The sequence below is a fragment of the Hemiscyllium ocellatum genome, chromosome 2, assembly GCF_020745735.1.
Source record: "Hemiscyllium ocellatum isolate sHemOce1 chromosome 2, sHemOce1.pat.X.cur, whole genome shotgun sequence".
Taxonomy (NCBI): domain Eukaryota; kingdom Metazoa; phylum Chordata; class Chondrichthyes; order Orectolobiformes; family Hemiscylliidae; genus Hemiscyllium; species Hemiscyllium ocellatum.
The window spans coordinates 118432896-118457034 of NC_083402.1; the positions used below are offsets into that span (position 1 = coordinate 118432896).

At 44.2% G+C, this 24139-nt stretch overlaps 1 protein-coding gene across 2 annotated transcripts in view; it reads left to right on the forward strand.

Annotated features, from left to right (window-relative positions):
* susd1 (sushi domain containing 1) overlaps positions 1-4515 on the forward strand; it is a 94606-nt gene extending 90091 nt beyond the window's left edge. For both annotated transcript variants that reach the window (XM_060845791.1, XM_060845799.1), the window contains exons 21-23: positions 1609-1702; positions 2616-2666; positions 4306-4515. In XM_060845791.1, coding sequence (XP_060701774.1) covers positions 1609-1702; positions 2616-2634 — 113 coding nt within the window. In that variant the 3' untranslated portion in view covers positions 2635-2666; positions 4306-4515. The remainder of the gene's footprint in view (positions 1-1608; positions 1703-2615; positions 2667-4305) is intronic.
* The last annotated feature ends 19624 nt before the right edge of the window (positions 4516-24139 follow it).

Below are 24139 nucleotides of genomic sequence, written 5' to 3' on the forward strand. Positions count from 1 at the left end.
TTATTTTAAAAATACCAACAGTATTAAGCAGTCAATATTTACTGATATTCTTTGAGGATGTAACAAGTAGAATAGATGAGGTAGAACCAGTGGATGTGCTATATTGGGATTTTCAGAAAGCTTTTGATGAAATTCCACTAGGTGGTTATTGTGCAAATTCAAAGCAATGGGATTGGTGGTAATGCACTGGCATGGCTTGAGAATTGAATACCAGCCAGGAAATGAGAAGAGATGTAGATGGGTCTGTTTTGGAATGAAAGGTGATGACAAGTGTAATGCTTGTACCTCAGCTAGTCACAATAAATTTGGCTAAGAGAATTGAGTATAATATTTCCAGGTTTGTTGATGACACAGAACCAGGTGGGAATGTGCCTGGTGAGTAGGATGTAAAGTGGCTTCAAGGCAATTTAGAGAATTTGAGTGAGTGGGCAAATATGGCAGATATGGTATAACATGGATAAATATAAAGTTGTCCATTTTAGTAGGAAAAGCAGAATGTATTATGTATTTAAAATATTATTTAAAAGGTGATAAATGGGCAAGTTGATTTTTAAAGGGATCTGAGCATCATTGTATGCTAGTTGTTGAAAGGGAGCATGTATGTGCAGCAAGTAGTTATGAAGATAAATGATGTTTCTGGCCTTTGGTCTGAGTACAAGAGCAAGGAAGTCTTATTGCAAGTGTGTTGGGCCTTGCTGAGAGTACATCAAGAGTACTGGGCATGGCTTTGGCCATCTTATCTAAGAAAAAATATACTTGCCACAGAAGGGTGTGCAATGAAGACTCACCACACTGATTCCTGGGATGATATGTTTGTCATATGAGGAGAGACTGGGTCAGTTGGGCCGTATTCACGAGAGTCTCGAAGAATGAGAGGGGCAGGGTGGTTCTCAATGAAACATATAAAATTGTGACACAGCTGAATAAACTGGATACAAGGCTGATGTTTCCCTGGTCAAAGATCCAGGTGAAGTGGGTTACAGTCTCAGGATATGGGGTATGCCATTTCGCACACAGATGGGGAGACACTTCTTCACTCATAGTGAACCTGTGGAATTCTCTACCATTGAAAATTGTGGAGGTGAGGTCACTGGATATATTTAAGAAAGAAAGAAAGAAAGAAATAAACAGATTTCAGAAGTTAAGGGTTATGGGGCGAGCAAGCAGGAGTATGGCACTGTGTTCGAGGGTCAGTCATGATCTTGTTGAATTAGCTTAATGGGCTGAATGGCTTACTCCTGTTCCTATTTTCTATGTTTCTAAGGAGAACAACCTCAGCTTGTAGCTAAATTCCCTCATCCCTGGAACTATTCTATTAAAACACCTCTTAAGACCAGCACATCCTGCTTCTAGTGTACTGACTAGAATTGGAGGCTATTCTCTTGTTGTGGGCTAATCAGATTTTTATAAAGTTTCAGCATAGCCTCTTTGCCTTTATCCTCTCTAAGCTGGGGTTTGACCGTACAAAGTTCACATCGCAGACCTTCAAAACTTTGCACAGATTTATAGTATAATAGATGTTCCCTTAATCACGTAAGTGAGATACAGCCAATCGATTCATTCGATTACTTATTTACACTCAATTTGTTTACACTTTTTTTTGTTTAGGTTCATCAGACAGTGTGCAAATAATGATATTTCTGGCACTGGGTTCCCTGGGAGCAGTTGGACTCCTTCTGTTGCTCTGTTATTCTTTACTATGGTATGTACATTCATCTCACTGATCACTTGTACTGCAGTTTTTGCCTCTGTGTTGGACCACGTTCTGCTGAAACCCTTATACATGCCTTGGTTACTTTCAGATGGGAATGTTCCCTTGCTCTTCTGAATGGCATCCATCTTCCAACCTCCATAAACTTGGGCTCATCCAAGAGTCTGCCTCCATATCCTGACTCGTATTAAGTCCTGTTCATTCATCGCTTCCTGGGAGCTTACATTGGCTCCCTGTTTAGGAAGACCTCAAATTTAAAATGTCGTCCTTGTTTTCAAATCCCCTTTATTGGCCCTCACTCCACCCCTACCTCAGTAATCTTCTACAACTCCACCGAGGTTTCTGTACTCAAGTCTCTGGATTTCTATCTCTGTCATTGGTGGTTGAGTCTAACGTTCTCAAATTCCCTTCCTAAACATCTCCACTCTAGTCTTCTCCTTTAAGATTCTGATTAAGATTTGCTAACTGATTAACACCCTTTTCTCATGTGGTACAAATTGTTACCCCCTTTGAAATTTGGCATCCTTCACACAGCCTTGATGAGGTCAAAGACTTGTCTCTTTTCTCAGTAGTATCTTAGTGCTTTACTTGCTTGAGAGTTAATTTATTACTTGTCGATGGTTTTATTGCATCAGTCATTGTTAGCCATTAGCAATGAGTGTGAAGCTATAAATGCAGTGTTACTGATGCTTTTAGATCAAACGTAGTATCAGCGGTTCTCCACCAAGTTCACTACTTTGTGAACCTCCGATCTGACCAAGCCTCTAGGAATGGGGCAACAATAATCCCCAGTAACAGGAAGATCCATCACAACCTGGTCTATTTAACTCTACCATATCTCTAAAATGGAGAGACAAAGAGAGGTGAAAAATAGTTCATTTTCAAAAATCCTCTTTTCCTCTAGGAGCTTCAAGATAAGATGACAGGACTTGACAATAACACTGAAAAGTTAAATGTAAGTTATAAAACAAAAATTGCTTCCTTGTTTGAGGGTGGCAGTGTTTTGCAACCTTATAGTATTTCAGTCATCCGGTCTGTGCACTGACTGTGGCCACTTGGTATGTAACTAATCATGCAACATGATATCAGTACAGAAGGTTTTATAGCAGGTGTCAAATATGACACAATGGGTTGGAAATTCAAATCCCATTCCAATGACTTCAGCAATGTAAATCCAGGCTGACAGTCACCATCAAGTATGTGCTGGTGTGGTGTTTTTCAGTTCAGACACTGAACTGAGGCTATCTTACCTTGAGAGTGGACAAAAACAGGACCCAGTTTTGAAGAAAAAGTGGGTGGTTTACTTGGGTCCTTGGCCATATGTATCCATACATCGGCATTGGCCAAAACAGATTACCTGGGTTGTTATTGCATTGCTGTGTGTGGGAGTTTGCATAAATTGACTGTCATTCCTACTTTACAACAAAGACCACACTTCAGAAAACGCTGCAATGGCCATAGACTGCTTTCAGACACCCACTGAGTTTGAAAGGTGTTTTCTTTTTAAGTTCCTATTTGTACACAATTTTCATAGCACCTTGAAAACTGGTTGATCTCCCAAATAGAATCTCTGGCAGAATTCCTTTGGTAGTGATGGGCATCTCGGCTGTTGTCTGGAGGGCTGCTGAGAGTCCTGCGCACCTCTTAGGGAACATCCTGTGCCCTGGATTTACTTCGTATTATCTCCTCATGGGAGCTTCCCGTTTGCCACTGATAGACATTTAGCAGGGCAATCATTAATAATAAACCAACCTTTGGCTTTCCCACCATGAGCTTAATTGGAATAGGAAGTAGACAGGCAGGAGGCTGGAAGAATACAGCAAGCCAGGCAGCATCAGGAGGTAGAGAAGTAGACCTTTCGAGTATAACTCCTCTTCAGGAATGGAAGTGGGGGTAGGGGAAGCTGCAATTAAAGGAAGGGAGGAGGGTTTTGGGTGGGGTGAGGGATGGAATGGCAAGGTAGTGATAGGTGAACACAGGTTGGGGGTACAACCCTGGTTGGTTGATGGGAGAGATAAATTTGGTTAGTAGCTGGAAGGAAGGGTGGGTAGATGGAATGGAAGGGAGGAGGTTGGGTTGGAAAGGGAATCAAAGATGAGTGGGAAGGTTTTTTGAAATTGGAGAATTTCAGGCTGTAGGGGATGGACAGGGAATTGGATTGGAATAGGGGCAGTGTTCAGGTCGCCGCCCACCAGCCTCCTAACTGATCACATGACCCATCTCCCCCACCCTGGCCATTTGCCACGAGGAGGGCACTAGAGTGCACCCACCATCTTTGTGTTTTCTCTTTCGCTCCTGTGACACCCCCTGCTGTTCAAGTTTGCTCAGGAGTTGTATTGAGCCTCTTGAAGGGAAGATGCATAAACATGTGAGGGAGGAAAAAACAATGTGCTGATGGGGTCAAATGGAAAGTAGAGCAAGACTTGTGCAGGACATAAACACCAATGTGAATCAATAGGACATATGGTCTGTTTCTGCTGGAGACTTCTATGTAATGTTATTTCCATGGATGAGCAATTGGCAAGATAAAGGATGTGGAAAACAATTCATTTGCAAAATTTTACATGAAATTTATTTACTTGTTTTTTAAACAGATAAACAAAGGAAGATCCACTGTTCCACTGGCTGTTCAGTGAATTTCAACCATTCCAGCAATGTTTTAAAACATAAGAACAAAACAGAAAACCGTCAGGCTATCAAACCGTGAAATATACTTGGACCTTACTCCAGAAAACTTCAAATATTGTTAGCTTCTTCTGCTGTTAAATAGACTGTAATTGTGAACCTTTTATTTATTTGTATAGTTTAAGCTGCTTCTAACTAAAATAAAATTGATTCCAAGAACTTGGGAGCAAATTCCAGGCTGACACTCATTGGTGTACCCTTCCTCAGTATTACAGTCAGTTGCTGTCTTTTGACTGAGGCACTTAGCCCAGATCTTGTCTATTTTATTGAGTACACGAGAATATCCTACAGCAATATTGTGATGAAGAGCAGGCAATTTCTCTCTTGTCTCCTGGCGGATGTTTACCCCTTAACCACTATCACCAACAGAGATTATCTGGTTGTTACCACATTGTTGTTTGTTGGGGCCTGCTGTTTTCAATTAACGACTGCATTTTGAGTATTTCCTCAGCAATCACATCTCAGAAAAGTGCTTCACTGCATTTAAAGTATATCCTGGGATTGTGAAAGGTGCTAATTAAATGCAAACCCTTCCTTAAAAATCAGTGGTTATGATTTCCATCAGTGTTCATCTGTTCTACAGAAATATTGACCCTGAGAGGCATTGAACCACAATGATGTAATCCCAGCAAATGACCAAGTGCTCACTCTAGTATCTGTGGTACTCTTCCATTTTTGGGCTGTAAGGAACTTCCATTAATGTGTCAGCCTCCACAGTGGACACTAACTGTGAATCAAAGGCATCCGTTAATCACAGAATTGTTGCAGGAGGAGGCCATTTGGCCCATCGTGGCTACACTGACTCTATCATCTCATGCCAATTTCCTGCCTTTCCCTATTCCCCTTGCACATTACTTCTATCCAAATAACTATCCAATACCCTCTTGAATGCCTCAGTCGGACCTTGCCCAACTACATTTCCAGGCTGTGCACTCTATAACCTTGCCACTGGCTATATGGAAATGATTTTTCTCACATCACCCTTACTGCATTTGCACATCACTTTAAATCCATGCTCGCCTTTTCTTTTCTCTTTTATGAACAGATTAGCGACAGACTCTCCCTGCCTATTCTAACAAGCCCACTCATGATTTTGAAAATCTCTATCAAATCTTCTCTCCAAGGAACACAGTCGCAACTTCTTCAATCATAACAGAAATTTCACAATCCTTGAGCCATACTTGTAAATCGCTTCTGCACTCTCCTAGGCATTCACATCTTTCCTATAATGTGATGCTGTACACACAATTGTAGACAAATATCCCAGCGGAGATCTACAGATATCTTGTACAAGTTCAATATCAACTCCCTTGTACTCTATGGTAAAGCTGACCACACTGAATGCTTCCTTAACTGTTCTCTATCCATCTGTTCTGCCACCTTCAGTGATCTGTGCACTTATCCATCCACGTCCATCTGCTCATGCACCCATTCAGAATCATTTCCCCTATTTTATATTGTCTTTCACTGTTCTCTAACCAAAGTGCGTCATTAAAGATATACAGATGATTAGGAAATGGTAACTATATTTCAGGCTGCAGGGGGTGGAATGTTTATTTTTAAATAAAAAAGATAAATGAAAATCTCAGCAATTCAGGCTGTGTCTGGGGACAGAAACAAAGTTAATCTTTCAAGTCGATGGTATTTCAGCAGAACTGAAGGGAAATAGAAAAGTAGGAGGTTCAGGCCACGGGTTGGAAACCCTATTTCACATACATTTAGATGACTTTCAGAAATTCCTGGACAGGATCTTCCTGCTATGAAACACGGGAGAATGTCGAGGAATTCTCACGGCTACCAAGGGAAAGAAACAGCATTAAAATCAAAACTCATTTTGCAGCAGTTAGATGCTGTGGCTGGTGATTTAAAATCCTGCAGCACAGCCAGGCACTTACCATTTCCTGTGAAAAGGTGTGTGTGTAAGGCAAGCAAGGACTGTGATATATGTTTCTATGATACCACATGCAGCCATTATTGTTACATTCTAGTATCTCTCACCCTCCTTGATGTAACAGCTGCAGCTCGGAGAGAAACCGGATACTACAAGCTTGAATCTGATGCAACTCAATTAAGTGACAAATTTGTGAGTGGGAAATGTTGGCAGCTTATGAGTTGAATGCTAATATTGTCTTGCCGCATAATTGAATTGTCTTATAGATACTAGCATTCCACTTAAATTACTTTTTAATCATGGGTGTTATCTTCTAATGACTCAATCATTGCCACATCATTAACTCTTCTATACTTGCAACTCTACCACTAAATAAGTATAAATGGGCTTTCATACTGACACTAGGAGAAAGTGAGGACTGCAGATGCTGGAGGCCAGAGTTGAAAAGTGTGGCGCTGGAAAAGCGCAACAGGTGAGGCAGCATCCAAGGAGCAGGAGAATTGACGTTTCGGGCATAAGCCCTTCTTCAGGAATGAAGCGGGCTGAGATAAAAGGTTCGGGGGGCAGTTTGGGGGAGAGGCGCTGGGAATACAATAGGTAGAAGGAGGTGAGGGTGATAGGCCAGAGAAGGGCTGGGGGCGGAGAGGTCGGGAAGAAGATTGCAGGTCAAGAGGGCGGTGCTGAATCCAGGGGTTGGGACTGAGATAAGGTGTGGGGAGGGGAAATGAGGAAGCTGGAGAAATCCACATTCATCTCATGTGGTTGGAGGGTTCCTAGGCAGAAGATGAGGCACTCTTCCTCCAGGCATCGTGTGGCCAGGGTCTGGCAATGGAGGAGGCCAATGACCTGCATCTCCTTGGTGGAGTGGGCGGGGGAGTTAGTGTTCAGCCACTGGGCGGTTGGGTTGGTTAGTCCGGGTGTCCCAGAGGTGTTCCCTGAAACATTCCGCAAATAGGCTGCCTCTCTCCCCAATGTACAGGAGACCACATCGGGTGCAGCGGATACAGTAAATGATGTGTGTGGAGGTGCAGGTGAATTTGCGACGGATATGGAAGGATGCATTGGAGCTTTGGAGGGAGATGAGGGGGAGGTGTGGGTGCAAATTTTGCACTTCTTGCGGTTGCAGAGGAAGGTGCTGGGAGTGGAGGTTGGGTTGGTGGGGGCTGTGGACCTGACCCAATTGCGGTCTTTGAAGAAGGAGGCCATTTGAGCTGTTCAGTAGTGGAATTGGTCCTCCTGGGAGCAGATGTGGCGGAGGCGAAGGAATTGAGAATATGAGATGGCGTTTTTACAGGGGGCAGGGTGGGAGGAGGTGTAATCTAGGTAGCTGTGGGAGTCGGTCGGTTTGTAGTAAATGTCTGTGTTGAGTCGGTCGCCTGAGATAGAAATGGAGAGGTCTAGGAAGGGGAGGGAGGAGACTGAGACAGTCCAGGTAAATTTGAGGTTGGGGTGGAAGGTATTAGTAAAGTGGATGAACTGTTCAACGTCCTCATGGGAGCACGAGGTCGCACTGATACAGATATCGATGTCGCGGAGGAAAAGGTGGGGGGTGGTGCCAGTGTAGCTGCGGAAGATGGACTGTTCCACATATCCGACGAAGAGGCAGACATAGCTGGTGCCCATGGCTACACCTTTGGTTTGGAGGAAGTGGGAGGATTGGAAGGAGAAGTTGTTAAGAGTGAGGACCAGTTCAGTCAGTCGAAGGAGGGTATCAGTGGAAGGGTACTGGTTGGGTCGGCGGGAGAGGAAGAAGCGGAGGGCTTGGTGATGGAGATGGAAGTGTAAAGGGACTGGATGTCCATCGTGAAGATAAGGCATTGGGGGGCTGGGGAAGTGAAAATCATGGAGGAGGTGGAGGGCGTGGATGGTGTCCCGAACATAGGTGGGGTGTTCTTGGACTAAGGAAGACAGGATAGTGTCGAGGTATGCAGAGATGAGTTCGGCGGGACAGGAGCAGGCTGAGACAATGGGTCGGTCGGGGCAGTCGGTTTTGTGAATTTTGGGCAGGAGGTAGAAACGGGCGGTGCGGGGTTGTGGGACTATGAGGTTGGAGGCGATGGATGGGAAATCCCCTGAGCTGATGAGGTTATAGATGGTCTGGGAGATGATGGTTTGGTGATGGGAGGTGGGGATATGGTCAAGGGGGCAGTAGGAGGAGGTGTCCGCGAGTTGGCGTCTAGCTTCAGCGGTGTAAAGATTGGTGCACCAAACTACCACCGCACCTCCCTTGTCTGCCGGTTTGATGGTGAGGTTGGGGTTGGAGCTGAGGGAGTGGAGGGCTGCGCGTTGTGAGGGTGAGAGGTTGGAGTGGGTGAGATGGGTGGACAGGTTAAGGTAGTCAATATCACGGCAGCAGTTAGATATGAAGAGATTGAGGGCGGATAAGAGGCCAGCACGGGGTGTGTTGGAGGCAGGAGAAGGAGTAATCAGAGAGTGGGCGAGAGTCCTGGTTGAAGAAGTATGTGCGGAGGCGAAGGTGGCGGAAGAAATGCTTGATGACTAGCCACATGTCGAACTCATTGATCTGGCAGTGTAGGGGGATGAAGGTGAGGCCTCTGCTCCTCACCTCCCTCCAAGGCCCCGATGGATCCTTCCATATCCGTCGCAAATTTACCTGCACCTCCACACACACATTTACTGCATCCGCTGCACCCGATGTGGTGTCCTTTACATTGGGAGACAGGCCGCCTACTTGTGGAATGTTTCAGGGAACACCTCTGGGACACCCACACCAACCAACCCAACCGCCACGTGGCTGAACACTTTAACTCCCCCTCCCACTCCTCCAAGGATATGCAGGTCCTTGGCCTCCTCCATTGCCAGATCCTGGTCGCACGATGCCTGGAGGAAGAGCGTCTCATCTTCCGCCTAGGAACCCTCCAACCACATAGGATGAATGTGGATTTCTCCAGCTTCCTCATTTCCCCTCCCCCCACCTTATCTCGGTTCCAACCCCTGGATTCAGCACTGCCCTCTTGACCTGCAATCTTCTTCCCGACCGCTCCGCCCCTAGCCCCTCTCCGGCCTATCACCCTCCCCTCCTCCCACCTATCGTATTCCCAGCGCCCCTGCCCCAAATTCCACCCCCCCCCCCCCCCATCTTTTATCTCATCTCGCTTGACACACCAGCCTCATTCCTGAAGAAGGGCTTATGCCTGAAATGTTGATTCTCCTGCACTTCAGATGCTGCCTGACCTGCTGCGCTTTTCCAGCCCCACACTTTTCAACTTCACACTGACACACCAGGTATGCATTGATAGAAAATTTAATTATGTCACGACAAGTCAACTAATTTGCTGGTTATGACATAGGAGGCTTACTAAAAGTCTGTTGTTCTTCTCTAGGTTACTGAAGTTCCAGACTGAACCAAAAGTAACAAACTTTCACACCCAGATGGCAGCAGACATGTGATCCTTACAGTGGGACAAGGTTCTGTGTGGCCCATAGCAGCACACTAGCATGCTGGATTGGTATTAGTGATGGTGCTAGGACTAGGGTGGAACAGTGGCTCAGTGGTTAGCAGGGCTGCCTCACTTCATCAGAGACCTGGGTTCAATTCCACTCTTGGGTGACTGTCTGTGTGGAGTTTGCACATCCTCCCCATGTCAGCGAGGGTTTCCTTCAGTGGCTCTAGTTTCCTCCCACAGTCCAAAGGTGTCCAAGTTAGGTGGATTGGCCATGCTAAATTGCACGTAGTGTCCAGAGATGTGTAGGTTAGGTGGATTAGCTGTGGGAAATAGGGCAGGGTGAGCGGAATGCTCTTCAGAGGGTCAGTGTGGACTTGATGGGGTGAATGTTGTAATTGTCCAAGCCACCATCACATCCTCTGGCAGCTCATTCCATAAATGCACCACCCTCTGCCTGAAAATGTTGCCCCTTAGGTCTCTTTTATATTTTTCCCCTCTCACCCTAAACCCATGCCCTCTAGTTTTGGACTCCCCCCCCCCCCCCCCCCCCCCCCCCCACCCTAGAGGAAAGACCTTGTGTATTTTCCTTATCCATGCCACTCATGATTTTATAAACCTTTATAAGGTCACCTCCCAGCCTCTGACGCTCCAGGAAGTTGAATAGTAAATATGTAGAGACATCTCAGACATCAGTAAGATAATAGATTGTAATGGTAGGGGATAAGCTATGTCTTCCTAATTTGTCTTAAAGCTATTCAAAATGGGGCCGATCATGGCGACAGTGAAAAAGCTTTTTATTGTATTTTACTGTTTTTCTCACTGTAAAATGCACGTGACAATAGTCATTCAAAATTTTATCTTTCCAAACACAGGCTGGGACTGCCTTAGTCTTAAGGGTTCGGATGGGATGGTATATATGTGTGTACAAGAAAAATTTCTTGATCAACATGTAGATGTGCCTTCTAGAGAAGGACAAAGTCTTGATCTCCTCTTCGGAAATAAGGCATGGCAAGAGACAACCTACAAGTGGGAGGCTTTCAAAAGTGAGAGAACAGACACTGTATGTTCCTCTTAGTGTGAAGAGCAGGCTGATAGGAGTGGGAAACACTGGATGACTAGAGATATTGAAGCTCTGTTTAAGAAAATGGAGGGAGCACATGTCAGATTTAGACAGCTGGGATCAAATGAATCCCTTGAGTATGAGGGGATATAGGAATACACAAAAGGGAAATCAGGAGGTCAAAAAGGGGACATGAGATAGCTTTGGCAGATAAGGTTAAGGAGAATCCAAAGAGATTCTAAAAGTTCATAAGGGCAAAAGAGTAACTAGGGAGAGATTAGGACCGCTTAAAGATCAGTGTATGTGGAACTACACGAGATGGGTGAGATCCTAAATGAATATTGGGGAAATAAGTAGTGATGTCTTCAAAAGTGTCCACATTACAGAAGAGGAAATACTGGAGGTCTTAAAAGGTAGATAAGTCCCCGGTATATCCCACCACATTGTGGGAAGCTAGGGAAGAAACTGCAAGGCCCCTAGCAGAGATATTTGTACCATCAACAGTCATGGGTGAGGTGCTGGAAGACTGGAGGGTGGCTAATATTGTGCCATTATCTAAGAAAGGCTGCAAGGAAAAGCCCGCAAATCACAGACCAGTGAGCCTGACATCAGTGGTGGGCAGGTTGTTGGAGGTGATTCTGAGAGACAGAATCTACATGAATTTTGAAAGGCAAGGGCTGATAAGGGATAGTCGACATAGATTTGTGGGTGGAAAATCGTGTCTCAACAAACTTGACTGTCTTTTTTGAAGAGATGACCAATAAGATAGATGAAAGCAGAACAATAAACGTTGTCTACATCCACTGTAGCAAGACCTTCGACAAGGTTGCACTTGGTAAGCTGCTTAGTAAGGTTAGGTCACATGAGGTCCAGGGAAAGGTAGTGAATTGGATACAAAATTGGCTTGGTGGTAGGACACAGAAGGTGGTGACAGAGGGTTGTTATTCAGATTAGAGGCCTATGGCCAGTCATATGCTGCAGGAATCCGTGTTGGGTCCACTGTTGTTCATCATTTTGTCACGAAGCTGGTCCTTTTTCTAAAAGCTGTTCCTTATTCTCAAGGATACTGTGCCCTTGACATTTCTCAGAGGGGTCGTAAAACACTCCAGGCTCCAAATCAGCTGGGATGGTACAGAGATGAAAGGGTTTTGGGAGGCTTTTTTGTTTATACGTAAACAGGTGAGACTTTAGGCCACAGCTTTCCTGTTTTAGAAGTAACTTCTATAATGAAAGGAGAGTGGTCAGCCCTGGATGCTGAATTCTTGTTGTTAGAGTGCAGCAAGGACTGTGTGGAAACAGGCTACTAGACTGTCTTCTTCTGCCCTTCTAACTTCAGCCCAAAAGCTAGTTCCAGTTTTATTCTATGTTTCAAGGTCTTGTTTATTGGGACTGTTGTGTATTTTTGGAAATGCATAATTAAGTCTACTTTGGATAGACTGAGTTCTGTAGATATTCTTTATGCTGTTTTTTGTGTTTGATTCCATAATTTTGTGAATAAATTTTTTTCTGTTTCAAAACCTGGTACTTAACCTAGCTAACTTCCTGCAGGTAATTTTCACTATACACTTACAAAACAAATAGCAAAGTAATGTTCTGGGCTGCCTGCTTAAGAATGATTTGAGTGGTCTGGCCTAGTCCATAACAATTTATTTAAGCAATTTGGATGAGAATATAGGAAGCATTGTTAGTAATTTTGCAAAATTAGTGGTGGGATATCCTGGGGACTTATCTACCTTTTAAGACTTCCAGTATCACCTCTTCTGTAATTTGGGATCCTGTTGTACTCTTAGATAATCTTCTTACGAAAGCTAATTCAATGCTATACCACTAATTTTGCAAACTTACTAACAATGCCTCCTATATTCTCATCCAAGTTGTTTATATTGAATTAGCATTAGTAAGAAGGTTATCTAAGAGTATAACAGGATCTTGATCAATGAGCCAATGGGCTGAAGATTGGCAGATGGAGTTTAATTCAGTTAAATGTGAAGTGTTACATTTTGGTAAGACAAATCAGGGCAAGATTTACAAGCGACTAGGAGAAAGTGAGGACTGCAGATGCTGGAGATTGGAGTCAAAAAAACTGGCTCTGGAAAGTCACAGCAGATCAGAAAGCATCCAAGGAGTAGGAGAATTGATGTTTTAGGCGTAAGCCTTTCATCAGAAGTGTGGTGGGAGGTAGGGGGCTGAGAGATAAATAGGAGAGTAGGGGTGGGGGTAAGGTAGCTGGGAAGGCAATAGGTAGATGTAGCTGGGGGGTAATGGCAATAAGTCAGAGTGGAGGGTGAAGCAGATAGGTGAAAAGGAATCTGGAAAGGTAGGACAGTTCAAGAGGGCGGTGCTGAGTTGAGGGTTGATCTGGGATGAGGTGGGGGAGGGGCGAAGATGAGGAAGCTGGTGAAGTCGACATTGATCCCATGTGGTTTGAGGGTCCCAAGTAGGAAGATCAGGCGTTCTTCCTCCAGACATCAGATGGCTTGGATTTGGCAATGGAGGAGGCCCAGGACCTACATGTTCTTGGAGTGGGAAGGGGAGTTGAAGTGGTCGGCCATAGGGTGGTGAAGTTGTTTAGTGTGTGTGCCCGAAATGTCAATTCTCCCACTCCTTGGATGCTGCCTGATCTGCTGGGCCACACTTTTCGACTTAGGACTTATACAATTAATGGTATGGCCCTGGGGCGTGTTGTCAAAAAGGGGTGCAGGTACATAGTTCCTTGAAACTGGAGTCACAGGTATACAGGATGGTGAAGAAGGTGTTCAGCATTCTTACCTTCATAGAGCATTGAGTATAGAAGTTGGGACACCATGTTATGGCTGGACAAGACATTCCTGAGGCCACTTTTGGAGTAGTGTGCCCAATTCTGGTTGCATTGCTATAGGAAAGATGTAATTAAACTGGAAAGAGTTCAAAAAACTTTTCAAGGACTTTACTGAGGTTGGAGAGTTTGAGTTATAGGGACGGGTTGGACAGAAGGGTTTGTTTCCGTGCTGTACATCTTAATAACTCTATAGAGGCTGTATAGGCTGTGAAATGTTTCTGTGGAGGCTGAGGGGGGACCTTGTAGATGTTTATAAAATTATGAGAGACATAGACTAGGTGAATAGAGATGGTATTTTTCCCTAGGGTGGGGGAGATCAAAATTATAGGGCATAAACTTAAGGTGAGAGGGGAAATATTTAAAAGGGACCTGAGGGGCAACATATTTCATACAGAGGATGGTGCATATATGGAACGAGCTGCCAGATGAAGTGGTGGAGGCGAGTACAGTTACAACATTTAAGACATTTGGACAGGTACATGAATCAGAACGTTTAGAATGTTATAAACCAAACACAAATAAATGGGACTAATTTCAGTTGAGGAAACCTGGTCAGCACGATCGAGTTGGGCTGAAGGGTCTGTTTCTATACTGTATGACTCTAACAGGATGAAGGATAAGCAAAGACTTGAGAGTTTTTTTTCCTACAGGTGATGGGAGTCTTTCTGAAAACTAAGTTATGTTAGCAACTCTCTTAACTTTGAAGCAGTATTTAAATTATCAGTTGCTTTGTCATAGCCTGCTCCAGGCCTACAGAGCAAAGGCTGGAAAATGGGATTAATGTTAACTAGCACAGATACAATGGCCTAATGACTTCCTCTCTACTATAAACATCTGTGAGTTTGAGTCTATGAGGTTGTGCACAGTTGAAGCATTTTTCTTTTGGAAGATGTGTTAAGCTGTGAAGTGTTGCCTGTTTTTTTAACAATTATACAATGTTTCTTCGTGACAAGGAAATTTCCGGGTTGATCTTCACCGCTCAAACAAAATCATGCATTTTATTGCTGTTTGTATGTTACTAATTTGTGCTAATTGCCAAGTTTGAAATCAACAGAGAACACACTTCAACTGCAAACTAATTGCCAGTGTAGTAGGGAGTACAGGGGCTTCCCTGGGTGTTATAAATAAGCAAATGTCTCTTTCTTCCTTCCTCTCAGTACACTTGCGCAAAAGTGTAATAGGTGGGAACTTAAAGCAGTTTAAGTTAAGCAATTTAAATAAGTCCCCAAGTATAATGCTGGAAGTATGAATAAATTGCCATGAAACTACAAAATTATTGTAAAAGCTTATCTGGTTCATAAATGTCCTTTTTAAGAAGGAAGTCTGCTGTCCTTACCTGGCTTGGTCTACATGTGACTCCAAACCTTCACAATGAGTGTTAACTGCTGTCTGAAATGGTGTTACCCACCTCCCATTTGTACCAAATTCCAATAACTCAAGAAAGTAATTCATCAGCTGCTCAAGAGCAATTGGACATCAATACACCCATTCACTGAGAGTGACTAAAAAACGAAATGAGGTTGATCCAATTGACAACTCCCGTCAAACTTGTATGTCTCGTTGCATATCAAAACGCGTTGTAACATGTGACATTATTAACTGTAGCAAATCCTCAGCAGAGTGTCTTCTGAAAAGCTGGCGTTTTCACAATTGCACAATGTAAATCGGACCAAAACGTCATGTGGTGCAATATGTTGAAGCATGTATCACTCAGCTTTAGATCACAAGATTTGAACCATTGCTTTGCACATGTCAAACTCTAAGCCTTGATTACGTGCCAAGTGAGTTACTGAGTGGAGACAGGATGCTTTACTCTGAGAAGGAGACATCCCCTTAAGGCACAATCTGTGTCTAGGTTGTCAGCTGTGGTTTAGTGGGTTATATGTTTGCCTCTCAAATTGTAAGGCAGTAGGTGTCTGCAGTTAAGATTTGATCACAAAATGCAAGCAGATGCTTGCAGTACAATATTGAGGGTGTGGTCTTGCTGTCTTTCATTTCTTGAATTTGTTTCAGTCAGCCAGGCATGACATTACAACAATGTATATTTCTGTAGCGTTTTTAACATCAACATCCCAAGGTGTTTCAGAGGAGCTTTGTAAAGTCAAATGACACCAAGGCACATATGAAAAATTAGGTCAGGTGACAAAAGACTTGGTCAAATGTAGACCTGAAGGAGAACTTTAAAGGAGGAAGATAAGATAGAGAGGTAGAGAGGAATGTTATGTCAGGGAATTCAGGTTTAGATCACTGAAAATGTGGCCACTAATGTTGTATCAATTAAAAATGCTCAAAAGGCCAGGAATGCTCACTAGGTTGATTCCGGAGTTGAGGGGATTGGTTTATGAGGAGACACTGACTTGATTGGGATTATATTGATTGGAATTTAAAAGAATGAGGGAGGAATCTTATAGAAACATATAAAATTATGAAGGAAATAGGTGAGATAGAGGTAGAGAGGATGTTCCCACAGGTGGGTGAAACTGGACAAGAGGGCATAGCCTCAAAATCTGGGGGAGCAGATTAAGGACTACATTGAGAAGGAATTTCTTCACCCAGAAGGTTATGAATCAGTGGAATTCCCTGCCTGGGGAAATAGTTGAGCCTTCCTCAGTAAATGTTTTCAAAGCTAAGATAGATAATTTTTGAACAGTAAAGGAATTGAGAGTTACAATGAGAGGTCGGATAAGTGGAGCAGAATCCCTGAAAAGAGCAGCCATGATCTTATTGCATGGCAGGGCAGACTGAAAGGACCAGGTGGCCTACTTTGCACTGCTTCTTAAGCTCTTATGAGTGCAATTATTTCAAAGGGTTATGGGCTGGAGAAGGTTACAGACAGAGGGAGAGGTGAGACCATGGAGAGATTTTAAAATAATGTTGAGAATTTTAACTCAAGAGATTGCTTGACCCAGAGCTAACATAAGTCGTGAGCACAAGGTTGTTAGGGGACGGAGATTTGCTCCAACAAAGTTGAAGAAAGAAATTCCAGAGGGTGCAGCCTAGATTATTGGAGGCAAAGTTGAGGGTGAAGTGGTAATGATGCACAGAAGCTACAATGGGAAGTACAAATTCAAACAGCAAGGTGTCACTAAATGGGCAGGAATGGCCTCTCTTAGACCCAGCCTGAAATTTAGTTTGATGAATGCAATATTAGGTGGGAGAGAGGTTGCAGTGGTAGAGTGAGGGTGGTTTCATTGGAAATTGATTCATTCAGTGCTATTATTTAATACAATTCTCCCCACTATCAGCATTGATATTTCAAAAGCATTTAAAGGTCAAAGGTTTCATAAAAATTAACACAAGATCACATAATGCACCTCCCAGAAATTTAGCCACTGAATAATAGTCAGTAATAAAGCAAACGTTTGTTTCCATCTTCATTGTAAAGTTTCTGAGTTTGGGATTTGGATGTCCAGTTTCCTCTCACACACTGCTGTGGAATTGCTCCTCAATTATTAGTTCAGGAAGGCCAATAGGTTTACAATTGCTGACACATGCTGGCTGAGTGTTTAAATATACTTGAGAGTGTGGTGCTGGAAAAGCACAGCAGGTCAGGGGTCATCCAAGGAGCAGGAAAATCAACGTTTCAGGCAAAAGCCCTTCATCAGGAATGAGGGTGCAGGAGTAGAGCATCTGGTTCTTTCAGTCTGCCCTGCCATGCAATAAGATCATGGCTGCTCTTTTCAGGGACTCAGCTCCACTTATCCGACCTCTCATTGTAACTCTCAATTCCTTTACCGTTCAAAAATTATCTATCTTAGCTTTAAAAGCATTTACTGAGGAAGGCTCAACTACTTCACTGGGCAGGGAATTCCACTGATTCACAACCCTCTGGGTGAAGAAATTCCTACTCAATTCGGTCCTAAATCTACTTCCCCGAATTTAGAGGCTCATTCCTGATAAAGGGCTTTTACCCAAAACGTTGATTCTTCTGCTCCTCGGATGCTGCCTGACCTGCTGTGCTTTTCCAGCACCACATTCTCAACTCTAATCTCCAGCATCTGCAATCCTCACTTTTGCCTGTTTAAATATAACACAAAGTATCAGATGGGCCAAGGAAATGACAAATGGAGTTTAATTTAGATGAATGTGAGTTGCTTCGTTTTGGTGAGGCAAACCAGGGCAGGACTTATATTTAATGATAGGGCCATGGGGAGTGTTGCCAGACGAAGAGATCTCGGGGTCAGGTGCATAGTTCCTTGAAAGTGGAGTCGCAGGTAGACAGGATAATGAGGAAGCCGGTTGCCATCATTGGTCAGTGCATTGGGTGTAGGGGTTGGGAGGTCATGTTGTGGTTGTAAATGACATTGATGAAGCCACTTTTAGAAAACTGCGTTAAATTCTGGTCTCCCTCTTATAGGAAGGATGCTGTTAAACCTGAAAGAGTTCGGAAAAGATTTACAAGAATGTTGCCATGTTTGGAGGGCTTGAGCTATAGGGAGAGATTGAATAGGCTGGAGCTTTTTCTCCCTGAAACATCAGAGGCTGAGGGGTGACCTTAAAGAGGTTTATAAAATCATGAAGGGCAGGGATAGGGTGAAGAGGCAAGGTCTTTTTCCCAGGGCAGGGGAGTCCAAAACTAGAGGGCATAGGTTTAGGGTGAGAGGGGAAAGATTTAAAAAGGATCCTAAGGGCAACTTCTTTATACAGAGGTTGGTTCGTGTATAGAATGAGCTGCCAGAGGAGGTGGTGGAGGCTGGTACAATTACAACTTTTAAAAGGCATCTGGATGGGTGTGTGAATAGGAAGGATTTAAAGGGATATGGGCCAAGTGCTGGCAAATGGGACTCAATTAGGTTAGGATATCTGGTTGGTATGGATGTGTTGGACCAATGGGTTGTTCTGTGTAATTGTATAGTTCTGTAAGAATGTTTACTAAATTTACAAATAGCTGCCAATGACATTTGTACTGCCTAAAGAGACAGAGGCGTGTGCTACTTTACTTTGAAAACATCCAGTCTGGTGTGTGGAGCACAATTAAATATGACAACATTGTGTTTGTCAATTATATAGCAACTCCTTAATAAACACATTGCCTCAGGAATGATTCACTAGCTATAGTGTCTTGTTAGCTGAAGGTAGTTTAGGATAAAGGTCTGTTATGGTTTGTGTTTATAGGGGTCTCTGCTTTATTCAAAAAAAAATTTGAAGGATCAATGTTACAGATGTTAACAGAAATGTGTGTTATGAAAAATAATTGATTATTTTTGTTGCAGTTCCTTAACAAAACAACTGCTTAAGAGCATACTTTTCAGAAAGGCCTGCATTTTTATAGAACTGGTTCTGGACTATGCAAAATCCATGTGTTGAAAGGAGGGGTAACACATCTCCGTGAGAATACTTGTGTCAGTCACACAGGACACTGCAGAATAATGGATTCTTTCATTGCCAGGCCTTTGGAAATTCCCTCCCTGAATCACTGCCTCTCTCCAGCTTTGAAATGCTCTTTAAACCCTGGCTCTTTGAGCAAGATTTTATTCACCTCCTCTAATATCTATCCATTTGGTCTAGTGTTGGGTATTATTTCATGGTGGTGGGATGCTTTGGAATGTTTTATAATGTCAAAGTTCAAGTTGTTCTCAATCTTGCACTGCGTATTCAATGGATGTCTAGAGAAGCATGAGCAACCTCACTCCCGCGGCGGAGCAGGTAAGGGCTGTCTGGCAGTGTTTTTTTGAAGTCACGGTATAGTCCAGTTAGTTTTTTTTTTAACAGTTAAAATTTAAAGTTTTTTTCTAAGCACCTAGCAGACCCAGAAGCTGGTGTAGCGCTAGCTTACCTGGGAAGGTTTTTTTTCTATAAAAGCGCGCAGGCGAGGAACCCGAGGCACTACAGGGATAGAGCCTCCCACCCGCCCTCCTCCTCTAACCTAATAATAAGACCCGTTGTGGTAAGCAGGTAAGTGCTGCATTTTGCTTGTTTGTTTCTTTAGATCTAGTTTTCTTTTTAAAGTTTACCTTTTAGAGGGATGGCAGTGAAGGCAGTGCAATGTTCCTCTTGCAAAATGTTTGAGGTGAGGGAAGCCATTAGCGTCCCTGCTGAATACACTTGCAAGAAGTGCACCCATCTCCAGCTCTTCCAAGACCGTGTTAGGGAACTGGAGCTGGAGTTGGATAAACTGCGGATCATTCGGGAGGCAGAAGAGGTCATAGATCAGAGCTTTAGGGAAGTAGTTACTCCGAAAGTTATAGAGAGATGGGTGACAGTGAGGGGGACTGGGAGGAAGCAGCCAGTGCAGGGACCCCCTGCGGTCATTCCCCTCAAGAACAAATATACCGTTTTGGATACTTGTGGGGGGATGACTTACCAGGGGTAAGCAACGAGGTTCAGGCCTCTGGCGCGGAGCCTGTCCCCGTTGCTCAGAAGGGAAGGGTGGAGAAAGGTAGAGCGATAGTTATTGGGGACTCAATAGTGAGGGGCACAGATAGGCGGTTGCGCGGGGGCGACAGAGACTCACGATTGGTATGTTGCCTCCCAGGTGCAAGGGTACGTGATGTCTCTGATAGTGTTTTCTGGGTCCTTAAGGGGGAGGGGGAGCAGCCCCAGGTTGTGGTCCACGTTGGCACCAACGACATAGGTAGGAAGTGGGGTGAGGATGTTAGGCAGGCTTTCAGGGAGCTAGGTTGGAAGCTCAGAGCTAAAACGAACAGAGTTGTTGTCTCTGGTTTGTTACCTGTGCCACGTGATAGAGAGTCAAGGAATAGGGAGAGAGAACAGTTAAATGCGTGGCTACAGGGATGGTGCAGGAGGGAGGGATTCCGGTTTCTGGACAACTGGGGTTCTTTCTGGGGAAGGTGGGACCTCTATAAACATGATGTCTACACCTGAACCTGAGGGGCACCAGTATCCTTGTGGGGAGGTTTGCTAGTGCCTTTGGGAGGGTTTAAACTAACTCTGCAGGGGCATGGGAACCTGGACTGTAGCTTTAGGGTACAGGACCTTGAGTGTAGGGAGGTTAGGAACATGGCATCGATCTCGAAGGAGGGTGCCTGTAAACAGGAAGGTGGCTTGAAGTGTGTATACTTCAATGCCAGAAGTATAAGAAATAAGGTAGGTGAACTTGCAGCGTGAGTTGGTACCTGGGACTTCGATGTTGTGGCCATTACAGAGACGTGGGTAGAACAGGGACAGGAATGGCTGCTGCAGGTTCCAGGGTTTAAATGTTTTAGTAGGGTCAGAGGTGGGGGTAAAAGAGGGGGAGGTGTGGCATTGCTTGTCAAGGATAGTATTACAGCGGTGGAAAGGACGATGGCAGAAGACTTGCCATCTGAGATAGTTTGGGCTGAGGTTAGAAATAGGAAAGGTGAGGTCACCCTGTTAGGTGTTTTCTACAGGCCTCCTAATAGTCCGAGAAACGTAGAGGAAAGTATTGCGAGGATGATTCAGGAGAAAAGTGAAAGTAGTAGGGTGGTTGTTATGGGGGACTTTAACTTCCCAGATATTGACTGGGAAAGCTATAACTCGAGTTCGTTAGATGGGTCGGTGTTTGTCCAATGTGTGCAGGAAGGTTTCCTGACACAATATGTAGATAGGCCAACAAGAGGTGAGGCAATACTGGATTTGGTTCTAGGTAATGAACCAGGCCAGGTGTTAGACTTGGAGGTAAGTGAGCACTTCGGGGACAGTGACCACAACTCGGTGACTTTTACTCTAGTGATGGAGAGAGATGTGTGCACTGCAGGGCAGGAGTTATAGCTGGGGGCAGGGAAATTATGATGCGGTGAGGCATGACTTAGGATGCGTGGATTGGAAAAGTAGGCTTCAAGGGAAGGACACAAATGATATGTGGAGCTTGTTCAAGGAGCAGCTATTGGGTGTCCTTGATAAGTATGTACCAGTCAGGCAGGGAGGAAAGGGTCTTGTGAGGGAGCCGTGGTTTAACAAGGAATTCGAATCCCTTGTAAAAAGGAAGAGGGCGGTCTATGTAAAGATGAGGCATGAAGGTTCAGTTGGGGCGATTGAGAGTTATAAGGTAGCCAGGAAGGATCTAAAGAGAGAGCTAAGAGCAGCGAGAAGGGGACATGAAAAGTCCTTACTTGGTAGGATTGGGGAAAACCCAAAGGCTTTCTATAGGTATGTCAGGAATAAAAGGATGACTAGGGTAGATATCGGTCCAGTCAAGGATAGTAGTGGGAAGTTGTGCATGGAGGCGGAGGAGATTGGAGAGACACTAAATCAATACTTTTCGTCAGTATTCTCTCAGGAACAGGACATTGTTGCTGATGTGAATATTGAGTCACAAGTGATTAGAATGGATGGCCTTGAGGTATGTAGGGAAGAGGTCTGGGGAATACTGGAAAGGGTGAAAATAGATAAGTCCCCTGGGCCTGATGGCATTTATCCTAGGATCCTCTGGGAAGCTAGGGAGGAGATAGCGGAGCCATTGGCCTTGATTTTTATGTCGTCTTTGTCTACAGGAATAGTGCCAGAAGACTGGAGGATAGCGAATGTGGTCCCCTTGTTCAAGAAGGGGAGTAGGGAGTAGTAACTCTAAGCCAGTGAGTTTCACTTCTGTTGTGGGCAAAGTCTTAGAGAGAATTGTAAGGGATGGGATTTATGAACATCTGGATAGGAATAATGTGATCAAGGATAGTCAGCATGGTTTTGTAAAGGGCAGGTCGTGCCTCACAAACCTTATTGAGTTCTTTGAGAAGGTGACCAAGGAAGTGGACGAGGGTAAAGCAGTAGATGTAGTGCATATGGATTTTAGCAAGGTGTTCGATAAGGTACCCCATGGCAGGCTAATGCAAAAATTACGGAGGTGTGGCATTGAGGGTGCATTAGAGGTTTGGATTAGGAATTGGCTAGCTGGAAGGATACAGAGGGTAGTAGTTGATGGTATAGGTTCATCTTGGAGTGCAGTTACTAGCGGTGTTCCACAAGGATCTGTTTTGGGACCATTGCTGTTTGTCATTTTTATAAATGACCTGGAGGAGGGGCTTGAAGGCTGGGTGAGCAAGTTTGCGGATGATACGAAAGTCGGTGGAGTTGTGGACAGCGAAGAAGGATGTGGCAGGTTACAGCGGGATATATATAAGTTGCAGAACTGGGCAGAAAGGTGGCAAATGGAGTTCAATGTAGGTAAGTGTGAAGTGATTCACTTTGGTAGGAGTAACAAGAAGATGGATTACTGGGCTAATGGTAGGCTACTTGGTAGTGTGGATGAGCAGAGGGATCTTGGTGTCTACGTACACAGATCTCTGAAAGTTGCCACCCAGGTAAATAGTGCTGTGAGGAAGGCATATGGCGTACTGGGCTTTATTGGTAGAGGAATTGAATTCCGGAGTCCTGAGGTCATGTTGCAGTTGTATAAGACTCTGGTGCGGCCTCATCTGGAGTATTGTGTGCAGTTTGGTCGCCATACTATAGGAAGGATGTGGAGGCATTGGAACAGGTGCAGAGGAGGTTTACCAGGATGTTGCCTGGCATGGTAGGAAGATCATATAAGGAAAGGCTGAGGCACTTGGGGCTGTTCTCATTGGAGAAAAGAAAGTTTAGAGGAGATTTGATAGAGGTGTACAAGATGATTAGGGGTTTAGATAGGGTTGACAGTGAGAACCTTTTTCCGCTAATGGAGTCAGCTGTTACTAGGGGACACAGCTTTAAATTAAGGGGAGGTTGGTATAGGACAGAAGTTAAGGGTAGATTCTTTACTCAGCGGGTTGTGAGTTCATGGAATGCCCTGCCAGTGGCAGTGGTGGACTCTCCCTCTTTATGGTCATTTAAGCGGGCATTGGATAAGCATATGGAGGTTATTGGGCTAGTGTAGGTTAGATAGGCTTCGGTCAGCGCAACATCGAGGGCCAAAAGGCCTGTACTGCGCTGTATTTTTCTATGTTCTATGTTCATTTGTGTTCTTAGTAGGTTCTGACAGACCTCTACCTAAGATCTTCCCAGAAGTCATGGATTTGTGAACTCTCAACAATGTAAACTCGTTTGATTTCCTGGAGGGTCTTGGTCTATCTCTGTGCCCTTCTGAACTTGTTAAAATGTTCACCTCTCTGTGAAGAGCAATTGTTAAAAATAAAAGCCGTTTATGTAGACATGACCTCAAGAGTTACTATAGTGCTTGACACCAAAGGAAGTACTTTCAAAGTATTCTGAAGGTAGTACAAAGGCTGTTTTAAAGTGGAGAAGGTAGCAACCAAATTGTGCACAGCAAGTTCCCTAAAAGGCAATGTAATAGCAACAACCACTTAGCACTTACAACACCAATTCAAAATCACACAACACCAGGTTGTAGACCAACCAGTTTAATTGGAAGCACTAGCTTTCAGAGCGCTGCTCCTTTATCAGGTGGTTGGCAACCAACTGTTGAAGGAGCAGCGCTCCGAAAGCTACTGCTTCCAATTAAACCTGTTGGACTATAACCTGGTGTTGTGTGATTTTTAACTTTGTACACCCCAGTCCAACACCGGCATCTCCAAATCAACACAAATTCAGGAAGACTTGGGCAATATCCAGGTTTGTCAGCATCTGGGAAGAGCAAATGTTTCAGGTCCAGTATCCTTTCCTCAGAACTGATGGTAGCTAGGATAATCTTGGTTTATATGCAGACAATAAAGTGAGG